Here is a 17,939-nt window from a genome sequence, read left to right on the forward strand (position 1 = left end):
CAAATGTTTACTGATGCACGGATCGCGGAAAAGTTTTCAGTAATTGTTCCGGTTTTGAGTTTGGTTTGTAATTTTTTGACGTCTGCTGGCGCCATATAAGGCATATTTGGAAAAAAATCAACAAACAAAGAAGGCGATGTTGAGCTGTAGGCACGAGAAGTTCAGTCGTTTTGTCATCTAAACGCTAGATTGACAAGCGGAAAGTTTCAACTAAGTATGGAAATACATGAAACATCTAAAATCATTGGCTGGCAGTTCATTTACTGTAAACTTTAGACAGTCACATCACACTTTATTGATAAGATTTCCAAGTTATCCAACTCCTGTGGCCAGTCGAAGTTCTTGTAGTCGTACCCATAACTGCATTTTGTGACGTTCGAATGAGTAATGGAATAGTTTATGAATTTCAATATATTTTGTCAGTCGAGAAATTTTTGTTAATGCAGGTACTTGTTTCATATGAAAAAACAGTCTCCCTGTCTTCAAGAAAGAATGAAACAAGTACCTGTGTCTGTTTATATAACAGTAATATATTAATGGCAACAAAAAGGCAAAACAATTCAATATGCAACAGTTAATTTATGATACTTTATTGTTTTCTTAGAATTTTTGTCAAATACAGAGCAGTTTTATAAGTAAGGATTCAGACCAGTGCATCATTGTCAGGAGCAATATTTTAATAAAAAATCCTTCCTTTAATATGGGGGTAGGCATTGCCTAAATTGGCGAGCACCGTGAGCTTTACTATACATGTACCATCTGTGCGAGACTCGTAAAAATAATAATGGACATTACAAAGAGGGGGGACGACTCAGATAAAAATTTTTGCTTCGCAAGTGCAATATTTGCTTTCTGTAATTTAAGCAAGAACATTCAAATTTTCTTGTATTTTAATCATCATAAAGTGAATACAACAATTACAAAAAAACATGATGATGAACTTTATTCTCATAAACTACATATTACTTAGTTAAAGAGAAACATATATACAATAATGTATAGCAATTATATGCATGTGTGATAAATACAATATGTAATAAATTTACCCCTACAAAAAATAAATGAACACAATATTTTAAAATTCAAATAAAGAATTTCAGCATCTCTAACAACTCAATGTAAAAAAAAAATATTTGAGGAACATATAGAGATGGGTGCATGTTGTTTTTGAACTATTAAACACTGAGAAATATAGCCATAGCGAATATAAGTTATATTACATGATCTTAAGATTAATGAAACACCAACAGCACAGTTTTCCTTTACCATCGATTTCTAAGTGTAGGTCAAGATATGAGGCTGACCTCAAAGTGTCTGTAGTATCCTTTAGCTCAAGTTCTTAGGGGTAGATGCAATGTATCAAATCCCCAAATCAAGATATCAGCTTGGGTACACAGCTTGGATATTTCTTGTTCCAGAAATTTCCTGTGTTGTTTCATTAATATAATTAGTGTTTCTGCATTAGTTTATAACAATTCATTAATTATTTGTTAATGTTCATCAAAGACATAAATGATAATTAGTGAAAATCAATCTGCTCATTATATCTATTATTGTACAGGTTTTCTTTTAACGAATTTATCCTCTTTAATTTATTCAATTTTTATTTTATACACATGTTTATTTTACTTAAATGAGTTGATATACATGTATATACAAATTGGTGTGATATTTACAACAGAATGTAATATTTTTAAATGTGAGGACGAAATATACTGTGGCAGAGATAACTATGGCTGAGATGTTAGTATGGCCAAAATGACTTGTATTTCAATATTTTTATTTATATTTAACCAGCAAGCAAAATCAATATTTCTGTCTGAAAATATGTCTTGTTAATTAATGGGGGAGTTTTTTTCATCATCATGAACTCGTGGATCGTTACAGTGTATCCATCTGCGCCATGAAAACGGATTTGTTCAATGTTTAATAGTTTTCCTTTCCTCTTTCATCTACCCCAGACTTATCTTTTATGAACAACTCAGCGGGTGTTTCTAGAAAAACAGAGGGCACTTACCCTACCGGTGCACCTGGTCCATGCTCCCAGTTTTTAGTGGAGTCCGAGTTGCTCATTTGCTTCTGTTACTTTGTATGTATGATTTTAGTTTCTTTATGTTCTTTGTTGTGTATGTCGGTTTTCCATGTCTGGTCTTCGTCCCTGGATTACATTCTTTTGATTACCGCTATAACCTTGGTTCCCTTGATTACTCTTTCAGTAAATGAATAACTTGAACAATTTTTTCCAAAAATTCCAACCCTATACCCCCCTCTTTTCCCGTCGCTCTCAAAATGGTCAATAACTTTATAGCACTTCGCAATGCTTTACATTTTTTATCCTTTTAAGGGCATCTTTAGCAACATCCATTTCAGTTTTGGCCGTCAGATCAATGTATACAGATACCGGAAATATTACAGTTCTTCACAGATGGTGGGAATATTTTTCACATATCAACGTGACGTAAACAAAATTCAGATGACAACTGCAAATTCCAAACAACAAAATGATTGCCTTTCCTATCTTAGAAAAACTATGCTTCTATTTTGATAAAATATTCAGTTATAATTTTTTTCGAGGCGGGTTAGGTTCTTGACAACTGCAACAGTGGAACAGCAGAGATACACGTACGTACATCCACATGGTGTTTCCCGAAGTTTTTATAAACATAACATTCACTTCTTTAAATGAGTAAAACAAATTAGATAAGACTTGAAAACTATCAGAAAAGATGAATCTATTTTTACTGAAACTGAATCTTAACCTATGTTTTTTTATTTGTTTGATTGAAGGAAATGATGAATTTTCTCCGTAAGGACAGTCACTTTTTGTTACTTCCAGGGCATGACTTTTTTTTTCGTTAGTATATTGGGGAACCTTAAGGGAAATTTAGAAAGTACACGTAATAATGGTAGAGCTCACACCGCTTCGCGGCGCTTGCTATAAGCAGACATGACAGAAGATATGATAAAAATCAATTAAAAAAGGCAATTACCAACAAAACAAAAGGAATTTGTATTTCTACTCCTGGTTTATTTTGACAGGTTGTATGTATTACAAGTCTATGCATTTCATCCAAGTAAGTGAAGTGGAGAGGGATGTTAAATTAGAACTACATGTATCAACTTAATTATTTTGTAGGATCTCCTGTACTTGGCGATTGCTATACTGGTATACTAGTATTGTGCACAATACTGGTATAAAAATTTGTTCCAGTATTGTGATTTTAAAAAAAAAATATTTTACTTTTATATCTATAGTATTGTAGTAAGTACCAAAAAAGGTGGTAATTGTCTTACAGAAGTCAGGCATTACTGGTATAATTTATGTTACCATAAAATAATGATCCTCATAGACATCCATTGATGGAAACCTGAACTTATCTAAACTGATTCATGAAAGTGTAACTTCTGAACTGCACAATTAATTTAATATTCGGTACCAGCTAGTAAAATGTAAAAAAAATTATGAAGTTTACATTGAAATTCTGTTTGATCCAATAATAAACACAAGCCCTATAGAGCTTTTTTTCTGAAAGACAGCATCAAACTATTTGCAAAAATGACTGTCTAGACAGGAAGTACCGACAATAACCTGGCTTACCTGTGCAATATTTCACTTTCCTTTGGTAACGGGAAATGGGAATTTTCATGCCCTTTAACAGCAAACAATGAACAAAACATGTACAAAATGTAGTAAAATCAAAGAAGAAATTGGAATAGCATGTTCGACACTTAAATGACTAAAGAATAAAATTTATCATACAGGGATCAATTTCTTCATTTTTAACCACTTTCTTACTACAAGTGCCGTTTTTTTTTACTTGATAAAATAAATTTTCACTTGCTATTTTTTTTATTATGTAATTACAAAAATTTAAACAGCTAGAATACAGCTAAGGCCCATAATGGCCTCTATCTTTTCTGTCTATTATTCTACCAGCATGTAACAAATAGCCTCGGCTCAACACATGGTGGCATAATAAATATCAACCTTACAAGGTCATTTAATTTTCTTGTGTATGATTCTCCAACATTAAGGAGCTGCCATATTACCCCAGGTCAGAAAAATGCTTTAAAGCAGGAGAAATAATACTCGTATCTAGCATTCTAATGATCCTGACACTTGAAAGTGAAACTAGGCAATTAAAAAAAAACATTTGATAAAATCTGCTGGCATGATGTAGCTTCAACTCGTTAAATTGATATTCCACTTGCATTTAGCGAGTATTTCCAGTAAAATTTGAACTCTGTTTTGTGTCTCCTTCATGAACTGTGTAAAAATATTTTATCGTCACCAGAAGCTGGTTCAAATGAAGAACTTAATTTTTGATGTACATACCTTTTGTAGAAACTCTTTCGGAACCAATCTAAAACTTTTGGAAATAACTACAAATGCAAGGAACAGTAAATTGATATGCAGACTTATAATATGATGCTGCACTACAGTTGAAGAAAGTATTATTTTCTGAAATGAAAAAGAAATTTAGAATCAAAGAATGTATTATAAGCATGTTTAGTTCGTATTTCCTTTGACCTTGCAATGTGGATACTGATATGTCAGGTTGCAGGGTCAGAGGAAATTCAGACCAAATAATATTGAAGCATGACATTAATATCTGTCGAAAATAGTCTGAATTCCTCTAACTGTTCAACCTTGCCCTTTTAATTTACAGTTGCACACTGCACTTCATTACATGTGTTTGTCTAGATCCAGAACCCTCAATTTCTGTACCAGGACCTTTGAATTCTTTTTTTAACCAAGCCCTGGATCTCCAGTCTCCTGCATTGACACTTTTATTGAGAACCTTAGAATTTCCCAAGAGAACCTTCGATTTGAAATTTGAAAAAGTCCTGGTCACTTCAAAAGTTACTCTTTAAAGCTATTAAATTTGAATCCCTGGCTAGTGGAGCATTGTAGTTTATCTGGAATCAGCTTTAAATGCCAGGTGCTAGGTAGAATTCTTGACTGGTACTACATTGTATGTCAATTTAGTTGAATCTTTCATATACTTTGTTAAACATGAAAGATTTCAATATTAATTATATGTTTCCAGTAGTGCACAGGTTCATTTTTTTTTTGTCTGACGCGTCGTGAGGGGACATGGAAATGCCGGGCATCCGTCCGCTTTTTCCTCCCTTTTTTATGCTTTTACCAAATAAGTTTGTTTTTGGTATGTGGCATTATTATGAAGAGTTACATATTAAGTTCGACTTTTTTACTGAAGTTGTGGCCCTTGGACTTAGAAAATTTCAGTGAATTTACAGTTTTTTGCACTTTGTTTTGGTAATGCTTTCACCAAATGCTTTTAAATTTTGTATGTAGTCTTACTATGAGAAGTTACAGATTAAGTTCGACTTTGGTTAGGGTTGATGAATTTTTATGGAAGTTGGCCCTTGGACTTTTTTTTTCGCTGGGGACATTGGAACGCTGTTCTCTTATTTATATAAAATTATAACAAGATATAAAGGACATGTATATTTGTATGAATTAAATCACAATAATCTTTTTTCAGATTGATGATGTTTTAGTGTTGAAAAACAATCATGAATGCCAGTCAGTTATTCTTTAGCAAAAGAGATCTTCCTAATGAGTAAGAAAAATATTATTGAACTTAAAACATACAGAATGATTCAGTGATTAGGTGTGCATGTTAGAACTCAGATGGCTCAAACACATTTTAAAGTATCAAAATTCAGTATATGTACTAGTATATAGCAATCATCCTGTCTGATCATCTGTCTACATATCTTGTAAGCACAATTCCTAAACTGCTCAGGTAATTTTGATCAAATTGTATAGGACTAAGGAGGGTATGGCATCATATGTAGATGTTAAGATAGAATATAACTCCATGTATTGTTATAGAGCTCCAAGGAGAAATCATTAAACTTAAGGGTTTAACATTTAACTCCTCTTTAAGCAGGAATTGGTACCAATTTATTTATGAGTTAACTCATAGTATTTTTTTGTGTTCAACCAGTAATTAAAATTTAATACATGTATGTTTGTCACATTATTTAATTGCTAAAACTGAAATGCTAGAAGCATAACCTGTTCTTCAGACACTTTTATTTTAGTACTTATATATACATATACATGTATGTTTTTATACAGAATTTTTCATGAGCTATTTTGAAAAACTTTTATATTTTATTTCTTAGACCAAGGTTATCACAGCAGTACCAAAGTTCAGATACAGGTAGCGTACCAGATGCTCCATCACCATTTGAAGCACCTCTTCTGTCAAGTCAGAGATCATTTTGTGATATCCAGGCTTCACAGCTTTATAAAAATCCACAGACATCCGGATTTAAGGCACCTTATCCTCGAAGCCAGTTATCCATCCCTGACTTTCAAGAATTTAAATTTGTTCAAACTCAAAACAATGAGAAATCCCACAGAATTAAACCAATATGGGCTACACCTGGGTCAAGAGACCTTTCTGTGTCAGAGGGCTCAACTCAACTGAGGCAGAATTCTAATCAGGAATTAGACTTATTGTCTTCCCAGCTCTACAGGAATACACAAACAGAAAAAAAATCAAAGACAGGTGCCCATGACACTTTTGGCAGTATTTGCAGTTATGATAATGTAGACTCAACAGGTTTGATACCAAGAAGAACTTCTGTTGACTTTTCTGGGCTCAGGAAAAGACAATATGATTGTTCAATCTTTGAAAAAGAAAATGCCACAGGTACATCATATTTCAGAGATCTCAGTCCGAGTCATTGCTTTAATTTTTTTATTTGAATAATGCTTGTGCTTATGTAACATCCTAGCTTAAGAGGAGACGTGTCACAAAAAATATTTTATAAACGTTTGTATTTATAAAACTATAGTATGTTAAGATACGAGTGTAACAACCGTTTTCTCATCAGGTTAGCCCTAAATAAAGTAAGAATGATTTATTTGTTTTCTTCATGAGGACTTAATTAATATGCATAAATGAAAACCGGAAGTAACGCTCAATTAACACATACTGAAATGCTACATCATTAAATCTCAGTCTCCATTTGGGCACATTGAAAATGTCTTTATCTTCAGACATAGCTTGTTTATATGCAGAGTGGTCCACTGATCTGTGTATGGATCCAATAATCGTGTTTAAAAAGTTAGAAGACTAAAGTTTTTCTCCTTTTCTGTCAGCTTTTCATTTCCATGAGGCATACATCCATGTTGTGAATACACAATTACTTTGCACACTATTTTAGGACTTGAACAGGAGGGTGCAACTAAAATAGTGACACTGTGTGTATTGTTCTTTCTTTGACCTGGATAATATTAATAAACAAGCCCGGTAGACTTAATTATGACCAATAGATAGTTTGAGAGGCTTATTTTAACTTTACAGTGTTTGTTGGCCCTTGACTTCAATTATTGAATTTCTTCTGTCTTACAGATTTTGAAATAAAACAATTTACACAACGAAAATTTGACACAATACACAGTATCTAATAGGGGACCCTAGGTGAGTTTAAGTGAGCTTTTTTAGTATGGGCAATATTTTTTATAGGTTAATTAAAATATTTAATTTTGGCAACAAAAAAAAAAGATTTATAACACCAAGAAGCTCAGCATGAAACCCTTATTGGTTATCAAATAAAATTATCAAAAACCAATAAAAAATAAACAAGTCCATATCATCCTCTCTACTGGCAGGGACTTAATATTACACTTTCTGGTGCTGGTACACTTGTCAGGACTAGCGTTTTGTAAAAAATGGGTGAAATCAATATTTTCATTGAAGATCGAGATTTAAACAGTTTAAATCTTAGAATATGAATTTAATTTACTTTTTGTAAAAAGTTTAATCTTACATGACAGAACATAATGAAATATTTCTATGTGATCTGCGGACAGAAGTGGTGTTGTCTTACTGTGAATAGTCTAGTCTTCATACATGTACATGTAATCGTTTAATACTTCTGACTTAGTTAATTATTTTCTTCTCGAAGTGGCTTAAATTGATACAACTGTAAGTATATATTAGTTGGCACTCCAAAACTTTCAATATTTTCACTCTCAGTTTTAGAAATCATGCAACAAATGCAGAAGCCCCAAGCATTTCAACCACTCAATCTATGAATTGAGAACCAATGATGTAACATGGTCATGTGACCACATGGCTAGTTAAAATTTGTCTGACTTGGGTCATCTTTGATTTTGAATCAGTTTATCTTCATTTAAACAACGTAAGTGACTACAAGGGGCATTTTGATTATGTATATTAGGTGTGATAAATAAAAAAATACAAAAATGAAAAAAAAAAAAAATTTTGTGTCACGCCTCCTTTAAGGAAAGTATGATAGAAACTGCTGTTCACAGCCATATGATTTTATATAATTTACATATTACATATATGTTCTTGTAACCTTTGAATCATACTGAAGGACTGAAACTGTTCCAAGTAGTAAAAACAGATTTAAAAAAAATCTTTGAAAATGTGTAGAATCGAATCAATTAGGCTTTTTGTATGTGTTTTATCATACATGTAAGATAAATTACTGGTAGTACCTTGATAGTTGATCTTACATAATGAATGATAAAAGTAATGTCCCAGAACTGGATGGGAGAACGTCAACTTCTTTTATGCAACAGTATAACTGTCTGCTGAAAATGCAATTCTCCCACAAAGTCTTGGTCTTCGAAGGAAGGTAAAAGATTAAAAAGAGTTTCTGTAATTTAATATGAACATAAACTATATAAGGTGTTAGCAATCTCAGATTAATGTAATTTTGCACATTTTTAATTTAGTTTACCTTTTAATTTTCCCCGCAGTGATGATAAGCCAGCCAGGAAGTGCCAAAAGAAAAAGGTATTTATGCAGACTAAGTTGAAATTTATGAGCATTTATTTCATCATTGCAACTGGTGATTTGAATGATGTTGTTTAATATAACTTAAGTTTCATTGAAGGTGTGACAAGATATGTTAATTTGTTATACAATGAAGCCGTATGTGTTCTTTTATGATAAAAACCTGCTTGAAATTTTATTTGTGTTGACATGACACTGCAGTTAATTGAAGAAAAATGATTTTTCACAATAAATGTTAATTTACTAATTACACTTTACATGCTGCTTCATAAATTGAATTATTATTGCTTTCCTTATCAAAAATTATTTTAGCTGGTTTAATGCCTACTGTGGTTTCATTATTATTCATGGGGTATTTTTTTTTATGGTTTTTGTGGGCATTGTGGATCCATGAAATCAAGAATTCAATGAACAATTATCTGAATAGATGAAAAACAACTCAAGCAGAAAGACTTTGGATAAATCTCAGCGTTGGAGAAGAAGCCATACCAAGTAGTTGGCATCCTGCCATATCTGAATTGTTTAATTGAACAACAATTAATTGTTTTTTAGGTCTTACTTGCCTTTGGGCTACCTTAGTTTATGAGTGATGTTTGGTATTTTTGGCTGTTTCCATTCCTCCACCACTAACCGATGTTGTAATAGTGTCAATCAGTATACTCCGGGTTTATACCATGTCCATTTAACTTGAATCAAGTAATAAAGCCTGAGTTTTCTATTCGAAAGAATTTTTACTTACTGGAATTTTTATCTTACTTGTAAACAGTGAAATGATAACTGGAGTCATGATTTCCCTTTCTATGGATGTATTATATATGTAACATCTATTCAATACTAAAATTACTTTGTCTCAATTGTCAGTGTTGTGAAACATGTTACTGCAAAGAATTAAATGCTTACAAAATGTTTGTTATTCCAGCTCAAAATTTTGGCTTTGGTGATAATTTATCTGGAAAAGCAGAGAAAAATAATTGATTTAAAAACGAAATGTTTTTTTTTTTCTCCTCTACCTACAATTTGATACTAACAACATAAAATGAAATCTCAGTACTTGTATTTTTTTATTTAATTTTCAAAGTTATAAAACCTCAAATTTGAACTACGTGTAGATATTTGATATTTGGTCATTTGCTGACTGTTTTTGAAATTTTTACAATTTCTCATTGCATAAATAAATATGTTCTTGTGAAATGCAATTCAAGTTACTGAGTGAAAACAGAATTTTCATTGGGCTGAAATCACTGATCAGTGGTGGTTATTTAATACTAGCTATATTCAGGGTTCAGTGTCAAGACACTAAAAATAAAAGCATGCAAATTCTTACCCCAAAAAAATATTCCTCCTTATTGAGTATATACAAAGTATGTTCAGGGTTGAGAAAATATCATTATGGGGAAAGTAAAAACACTTTTTAGCTCATCTGGCAGAAGGCCATGTAAGCTATTGCCATCACTTGGCGTCCATCTGTAGTCGTTAACAATTTTTCAAAACTCTTCTCCTCTGACACTACTTGACAAATTGGAACCAAGCTTTGTATGGATGTTCCTTTGGGTATCCTGCATAGAACTGATGTGGAGATTTTTGTTCCGACAAAAAACATGGCCGCCATTACTAAAAATAGAACATAGGAGTCGGACAGTAGTTTTCCGCATGTAAATCCAAAACATTAGATTTAGCCAAATTCTGACAAGTTAAAAGTGTTAAGCATGATGAAATCTATGTATGGTCAATTTTCATTTCAATCTGTTAAGCCGTGTTGGAGTTATTGCCCTTTTTCAACATTTTCAAAATCTTCTCTTACACTACTTGACGAATTGGAACCAAGCTTGCTATGAATGTTACTTGGGGTATCCTGCATAGAACTGATGTGGGGATTTTCGATCTGTCAAAAACAATGGCTGTCTATACTAAAAATAGAACATAAGGGTCAGACAGTATTTTTTGGCATATCATATCTCCAAAACTGTTAGGTTTAGCCAAATTCTTTCAATTGCTGAAATGATCCTTATTATAAGGCCTACAAAAGTCTTAATGGATCAAAGTTGTCAGACTACTCCTGGTTAGAGTTATAGCCCTTGAAAAATGATAAATGACATTTTTTTTTTTACAATTTTCAGCTAATATCTTCATGCTCCTTGGAGCTTCTTTGTTTTTTATAGCAAAATGCCAAAAAACAAAAAAAACTCCTTTATGCAATTTTACTGCATATTTCCAATTATTTTGTCTTTCAAAGAAGAATAGCTGCTTTTCATTGCATTATTTCACATCAGAAAAGTTTGTGCCATTGATGGTTTATATATGAGTTTAATTTTTTTCTGAAGAAATATTTCACCAATTGGAGCAAATACTGTTGACCAAAAAAACTCTACTAAAGTGGTAGGTGTAAGGCGAAAGGAGGCTGCAACAACACCATGGAAAACACCAGATGGTATAACTAATACCAGGAGAAATTTATATTTGGAAAGAGAAAGCATACCAACCCCAATGCCTTTGGTTTGTATGTATTCTATGACAGTTATTTAAGATGTTAAATTGTTGTTTACAACTAGTTTTGATGCTTGCGTTATTACTTTCTCAATTACTGTAAGCTTTTAAAAGACAACAAGCTTATAGCAGCTCAATGAAGTTCCCTCAGAGTTACTTTTACATTGGTATATCTCTGTAATGACAAAATAAAAAATCACTTACAAATTTGAGCTAAATTTTGTTTAAGAAAAATAAGAAAGGTATATTTTTCAGAAGTAATATGATTGTAAAATCCATTTTCTGTAAATCAGAAACTATTATGATTTTTTTAATTGTCACCAAAAAAAAAGGGACACACTTAAACATTATAATGAAAATACAAACCGTTCAGCATCACTAAAAATTGAAATGACATGTTTGACTAGAATGAAAAAGTTACGCTAATTAGTACCTGCAATTTTTTTCTGAATTTACTATACCATTATGATTGTTAATTGAGTGTAAATGATGTTTTTATTATTTTTTCAGTACCAAGCAGCCATGGAATAAAATTAAGACCACTTGAAGAAATTCGTATCCTTGTAGCTATCAGATGCACCTAACTAGATTTATTATCTTTTTTTTTTTACAAATAATAATTATCAATGGTTAACATTTTTAAGTTATTGACAGATCTGAAAAAATCTTAATTTTATAAATATTCCTCACGTTATTCAAAGTTCTATTATATATAACCCAAGTGCGTCACATGTGAGAAAATGTCAAAAGATTTTACAATGAATGGTAATAGAAATTATAGAATCATTTAAAATAGGGTAAAAATTTAACTTTTATGCCAGAGGCTTGTTTGTTTTTATTTTTTTTTATATCAAATAACTCAAGTGGATATTTTGCAATATTCAGTTTTTGTGTGTTGTTGACCTATTTCTCAGACGATCCCCCTGAATTGTTTCTGCAGTACAGTGTCTGTTGGGTAGGTACTTAAATGTGCAGCCATCTTTGATTTATATAGTTTCAACCAAATGCCTTGTTAAAGTATAATCACATCACACACTATTCACTCAAATAGGAAATGTTCATATCCTTTGTCAATTTGTCACAATGTCTGATATCTGTTACATGTACAATAATTGTTCAGTAAACAATACATGCTTATCAATACGAGAAGTGTTTTTATACCCCTACTATATGAGGGGTAGCTATTGGGGTATACTGTTTTATCCTACTGTATTAGGGGTAGCTATTGGGGTATACTGTTTTATCTTACTGTATGAGGGGTAGCTACTGGGGTATACTGTTTTATCTTACTGTATGAGGGGTAGCTACTGGGGTATACTGTTTTATCTTACTGTATTAGGGTTAGCTACTGGGGTATACTGTTTTATCTTACTGTATGAGGGGTAGCTAAATGGGTATACTGTTTTATTCTACTGTATGAGGGGTAGCTACTGGGGTATACTGTTTGATCCTGGTGTATAAAAATAAACATATAATGGTATGTCAACATCCATCCATTTGTACAATAATTTAAAAACACTGATGAATATTACTGGTTTTTTTTTTTGATAAAATTATTATTTTTTGCAAATATGTTTGCTGAAGACTTTTGTTTCTGAGTAGTGATCTTTTAACAACTTAGGGAAAACGGGGATAAACGTCATGCTTAGTGCGTTTGTTTAGTTCACAATGAAAAGATCCACTGAATATCACTTGCTTTCTATGATACATTCATATTTGCCTTTCCTTAACCATCTTGCTAGCTGAGAAGTACCGAAATGTATTTGACTTTCCATACTTCAACATTGTACAGTCTCGTGTTTTTGATGAGGTAATTGTTTTTCATAGATTATATCTTTTAATAAGATGTTTAAATGTTTTATGGAAGAAATTTTACTGACTATTACTATAAGTTGAGTTGCTGTGGGAAACCCTACTTGGGACACATCAGAAAGAAAATGTATTGTCATTCAGTGTACTGCAAAAGTTGAAAGATGTCTTTGATTGATTTTCAAATTTTTTGCCAGTTGCTGGTTTGCTAATAGCGAACTTCCACTCTGCATTTTAAACTTAGTGCAAAGAGATACAACTCTAGCCTTTGACATACACAACCATTCAAAGTATTGTAAATATCATTCTGTTTAAAAATTCTATTCAAATATTACATATTTATTTTTATCAATTAATGTTATGAAAAAAATTGTTGTTATTTAAGGTGTCAAAATATTTTACTTGTTCAGAGTGACATTAATGATGTGATTTTTAAGTTCAAAATTAAAAGCTCATTTGGTTAAGTTCTTTGAAACATTCTATAAATATTTTAATTTTGTCTGGTTTTGGTATTGGTAATTATACTGGCTTTGATGGCACTGATATTTACAGAAACTCATCAAGTGCACTTTTTGGGACTAAGTGACAAAGTGCCCAGTATGAAGAGGTGGGATGCTGTGAGCATGCCCACTAAGTTTCTTTTATTTATAAATCTATTACATGAAATATATTTTACAGGTGTTCTATTCAGATAAACCATTAGTTGTGTGTGCACCAACAGGAGCAGGGAAAACTGCTATATTTGAACTGGCTATAGTTAGACTTCTGATGAAAATGGAAAACCATCAAAAGAAAAGCTTCAAAGTAGTATATAGTAAGACATTAGTCAGATGTTTCATTTTGAGGAACCAGATAGGTTCCAAGGAAAGTAACCAAAGTATTTAAGAAATTTTTAATGTATGTACTGAGTTGAGGTATAGTAGTACTCATAATGACTTTGGAATGTTAACATGTATAGAATATGAATATGAGTTGCTTCTACAAAAAGGCACTAGGTAGATAGTGATTAGAAACTTACGCATGTAGGTATACTGTGCTGCTAGGTAGATAGTGATTAGAAACTTACGCATGTAGGTATACTGTGCTGCTAGGTAGATAGTGATTAGAAACTTACGCATGTAGGTATACTGTGCTGCTAGGTTGATAGTGATTTGAAACTTACGTATGTAGGTATACTGTGCTGCTAAGTAGATAGTGATTAGAAACTTACACATGCAGGTATACTGTGCTGCTAGGTTGATAGTGATTAGAAACTTATGCATGCAGGTATATTGTGCAGGTTGGTTGATAGTGATTGAAAACTTACGCATGCTGGTATACTGTGCTGAGATTATTTTTGTTTCCTGTAAATTCAGGAAATTGTTTTGAATATCTCGGGTTTAGGCAAGATGTGTCATATGTATTATATCTCAATATTAAATTTGGAAACTTCTCATTACAGTGGCACCCATCAAGGCCCTATGCAGTGAGAAGTATACTGACTGGAAGGATAAGTTTGCTGCATACAATCTGAGGTGTTGTGAATTGACTGGAGATACTGAGATAGATGATTATTATGAATTACAGGAAGTCAATATTATTTTAACAACTCCAGTAAGTAAAGAAAGCAATTTCCTTTACAGGAGTTATATTTGCAAGCTTAATATGCAGCATTTTTATGCAAATCTTTGATGTATATGTATTAGAAAATCAATAGAGGGATTTTAGATTGATGAAGACTGATGGACAGTGATGTATTGTATCACTTGTATTGCTAAGTGAAACCTAATTCTCATTGACCAGTTATATGGTATGCAAATGAATTTGTAAGAAAAAGGAAAAATACTTCCTTTAGATTGTTTATTTAAGTTTAGTATTTAATATTTGACCAAATCATGCAATATAACCAACATTGGGGCTGTTTATTCTTCATGAATCGGAATGTAGCTTATGAACAGGTGTATACCCAAATGTGGTTTTTAAAATCATAACTTGGTCAAAAATTAAAAACAATCCCTGAAAATTTAAATTTAATTTCTAACTGATTCTAGTCCAAATTGAAATTTGATCCTTATTTGAAACATTATTTAGTTTGGGATAATTCGAATACCTACTGTGGACCAAGAGACATTTATGATGACATTTCAAATTAAATTATATGTAGCTTTGTAATAATCTTACAAAAGCCTCACATATTTCATTTTTTGAAAGAAATAATTAATAGAATTCGAAATATAAGTAACCCAGACATTAAACTAATAAAAATGTTTTATTAACAGGAGAAATGGGACAGTATGACTAGGAGATGGAGAGACAACACTGCATTTGTTCAGTCTGTCTGTCTATTCTGTATAGATGAGGTATGTAAGAGTATTTTTACTGAGAGAAATCAGTATTGTTGCTTGTAAGTACTTGGAATAATGACCACACAAAATTTAAACTTTTCAAAGCAGCAATGCATCTGAACAGTGATATCCTACTAGGTCACTTGTATGTTTACTCAGTGTTTACCAAAACTGTTAAGAATCAACACTTGGATTCATTATTATTTTGAAAGGCACACATTTATTTTCTGGTCCATAATCCTGCTAATGCAACAAAGGCTAAATTATCACTACAACTAACCCAGAAAGATCATACCAGCTTGATGTTTGTTCATCGACTGGACTGTTATTGTGAACATTTTACACAAAAAATCTTTTGTATGCCTTTGGTAATATGAAAAGAAAGGTTGCTTATACTTTACTTATTTGCAAGTTGATTTCTTTTTAAGCTAGGCCAATTAAAAATTTCTTGGTTCTCATGCCCTCCTTTGTCTCTTTTACAGTTTCATAACATCAACATTTTTGCAATTTAAAAGCAATTATCATATATTTTGTATGCATTTGTATGTATTTCGGAATAGTGACAATTGTATTATGCTAAAAAAACAAAAAACAAAAAAACAAAAACAACAATAACCACTTTACTGTTACTTCCTAAATATAGTGTATTTTAACAGATCCATGTGTTAAATGACTGTTCCAGAGGAGCCACAATAGAAGCAGTTATCAGTAGAATGAAGACTATACAGGCTGCAATGGTTAGATCAAATGTGGAGAACTTTCTACAGAAACTAAGATTTGTTGCTGTATCTGCTACTATTCCTAATATTGATGATGTAATTATACTTTAGTCTTTTTCAATATATTACACCTTTTGTCTTGGAATTGTTTTTGGTTACTCAGAATCGCTGTTATTGGACTTCCCTTTTTGACTGTTTCTTTTGACCATTGCCTAGAGTTCATCAGTTTGGAAATTTTGTTATTACCGTTCAATCTTTTTTCAGTAAGGACTACTTGAGACAGAATATGGTCATTTATCTATAAAGGAAAAAAAACTTATACAATTGTGTTTTTCCCCCTTTTTTCAACTGTAGATTTTAATGTTACAATTCTTTTTTTACTATAAGCTTTTTCTTTACTGTATATTTCTTTTTGATTTTACCGATTTCTGCCTTGTTAGTTGGCCTTGTGGAATAAAGTCTGATATGTATAGATCATACTGGGAGTTTTTATTTGTTGGTAAGTTTCATGGTAGAAAAAAGGAAATTGCTGTGGTTCAATAATCATTTTCTTCCGGTGATGTATCAGTATTTTATTGATTATCAGGTTGCAGAATGGTTGGGTGAAACAGAGCCTGCTGTATCCATAAAGTAAGTCGTGAAGGTTACTTCACTCTCTCTGAACTTGTTAAAACTTCATATACTGGAATGGAAAATTATTTTCATATTTGGACTGTGTTAACTATTATACTGTTTGGTTTTTGCAATATAAATTTATTTGGAGAAGATAGACTTAAATGGAACTTGCAAAGGTAGAAGCAACTTGATTGACAAGTGAGACGGGTCATTACTGGTATGTCTAAGGTCAAGGGTATTAATACTTAAATGAATAGATGTTTTTTCGGGGAATTTGAAGACTTCTCTTGATGGTTTCGGATATTTTTGTGCCCTGGTCTCTTTGATAGACTATTGGTTATACTTGTTCCCTTTGTAGAATGGATGACAGTCTCAGGCCAGTCAGACTTAGGAAGGTTGTGTTAGGATTCTACTTCAATGATGAGAAAGGATCAGCATTTCATTTTGATATGTCCCTCAATTACAAGCTTGCAGGAATCATTAATACTTACAATGATGACAAACCAACACTTGTGGTAAAGTAACATAGATTAAATATGATACAATAAGATAATTCAATTTGTAGCTGGATACATCTTTATTATGAATAGTGATTTCAAGTCTTCATTGGGGGTTAGGATAACCATTATGCAAGGAAGACTTTTTGGAAAATTTGATACTTGAACAGTGAAACCTTCTAAAATGAACCTGAATAAACTTGAAGTATGTCTAAACCATTCATATTCTGGTGTTGATTGTATACTCTAACATGTGCCTGGGATGCTATGATTGGTTTTTCAAAGGTGCTCTCTAATTTTTAAATATTCGATTCTGCAATTTACATACTATGGGTGTCTGAATAAAAGCCCCATTTACTTGTACCATATTTTTAGGACTATAAGTTGAATTGCCTAATTTTGACCAAAATCGACGAAAGAAACATATATAAGTCGAGGGTCAGATGTGTGCATTTGTATCGTAGGTGTCAGCTAAGATCCGAGTTGAGCAGTTTGTTTTTAATAATAGCATGTTATTCTAGTGATGTTACTGTGTTAAGTATTTTTTACAATATTTGTGTTTTTTTTTAAAGTGTACTTTGTAGGCGAGTTCAGTTATTTTATTGAAAGTCGTGTCATTGGCTCTGAAGCTTTAGATCGTCAGGTGTAGGAAATCCTAAACATGCCAAGCATGGGCGC

The 17,939-nt window shown here is 32.0% G+C and overlaps 1 protein-coding gene across 4 annotated transcripts in view; it reads left to right on the plus strand.

Annotated features, from left to right (window-relative positions):
- LOC148624669 (putative ATP-dependent DNA helicase HFM1) overlaps positions 1-17,939 on the plus strand; it is a 42,252-nt gene continuing 24,313 nt past the window's right edge. Inside the window, exons 1-13 of one of the 4 annotated variants that reach the window (XR_015919733.1) lie at positions 1-214; positions 5,511-5,588; positions 6,160-6,692; positions 8,777-8,813; positions 11,135-11,310; positions 11,808-11,852; positions 13,040-13,107; positions 13,785-13,920; positions 14,548-14,699; positions 15,365-15,445; positions 16,087-16,245; positions 16,736-16,779; positions 17,123-17,279. Coding sequence is in view for 3 of the 4 variants with exons in the window: in XM_088567495.1 (XP_088423621.1) it covers positions 5,542-5,588; positions 6,160-6,692; positions 8,777-8,813; positions 11,135-11,310; positions 11,808-11,852; positions 13,040-13,107; positions 13,785-13,920; positions 14,548-14,699; positions 15,365-15,445; positions 16,087-16,245; positions 16,736-16,779; positions 17,123-17,279 (1,635 nt within the window). In the remaining variant the exon portion in view is untranslated. Of the gene's footprint in view, positions 215-5,510; positions 5,589-6,159; positions 6,693-7,397; positions 7,467-8,776; positions 8,814-11,134; positions 11,311-11,807; positions 11,853-13,039; positions 13,108-13,784; positions 13,921-14,547; positions 14,700-15,364; positions 15,446-16,086; positions 16,246-16,735; positions 16,780-17,122; positions 17,280-17,939 lie in introns of those variants that run through there. The other 3 variants (XM_088567495.1, XM_088567494.1, XM_088567496.1) reach the window with 3 other exon arrangements.

Source organism: Perna viridis, chromosome 2 (assembly GCF_037379345.1).
Source record: "Perna viridis isolate PV_CMFRI_1.1 ecotype Kerala chromosome 2, ASM3737934v1, whole genome shotgun sequence".
NCBI classification, from domain to species: Eukaryota; Metazoa; Mollusca; class Bivalvia; order Mytilida; family Mytilidae; genus Perna; species Perna viridis.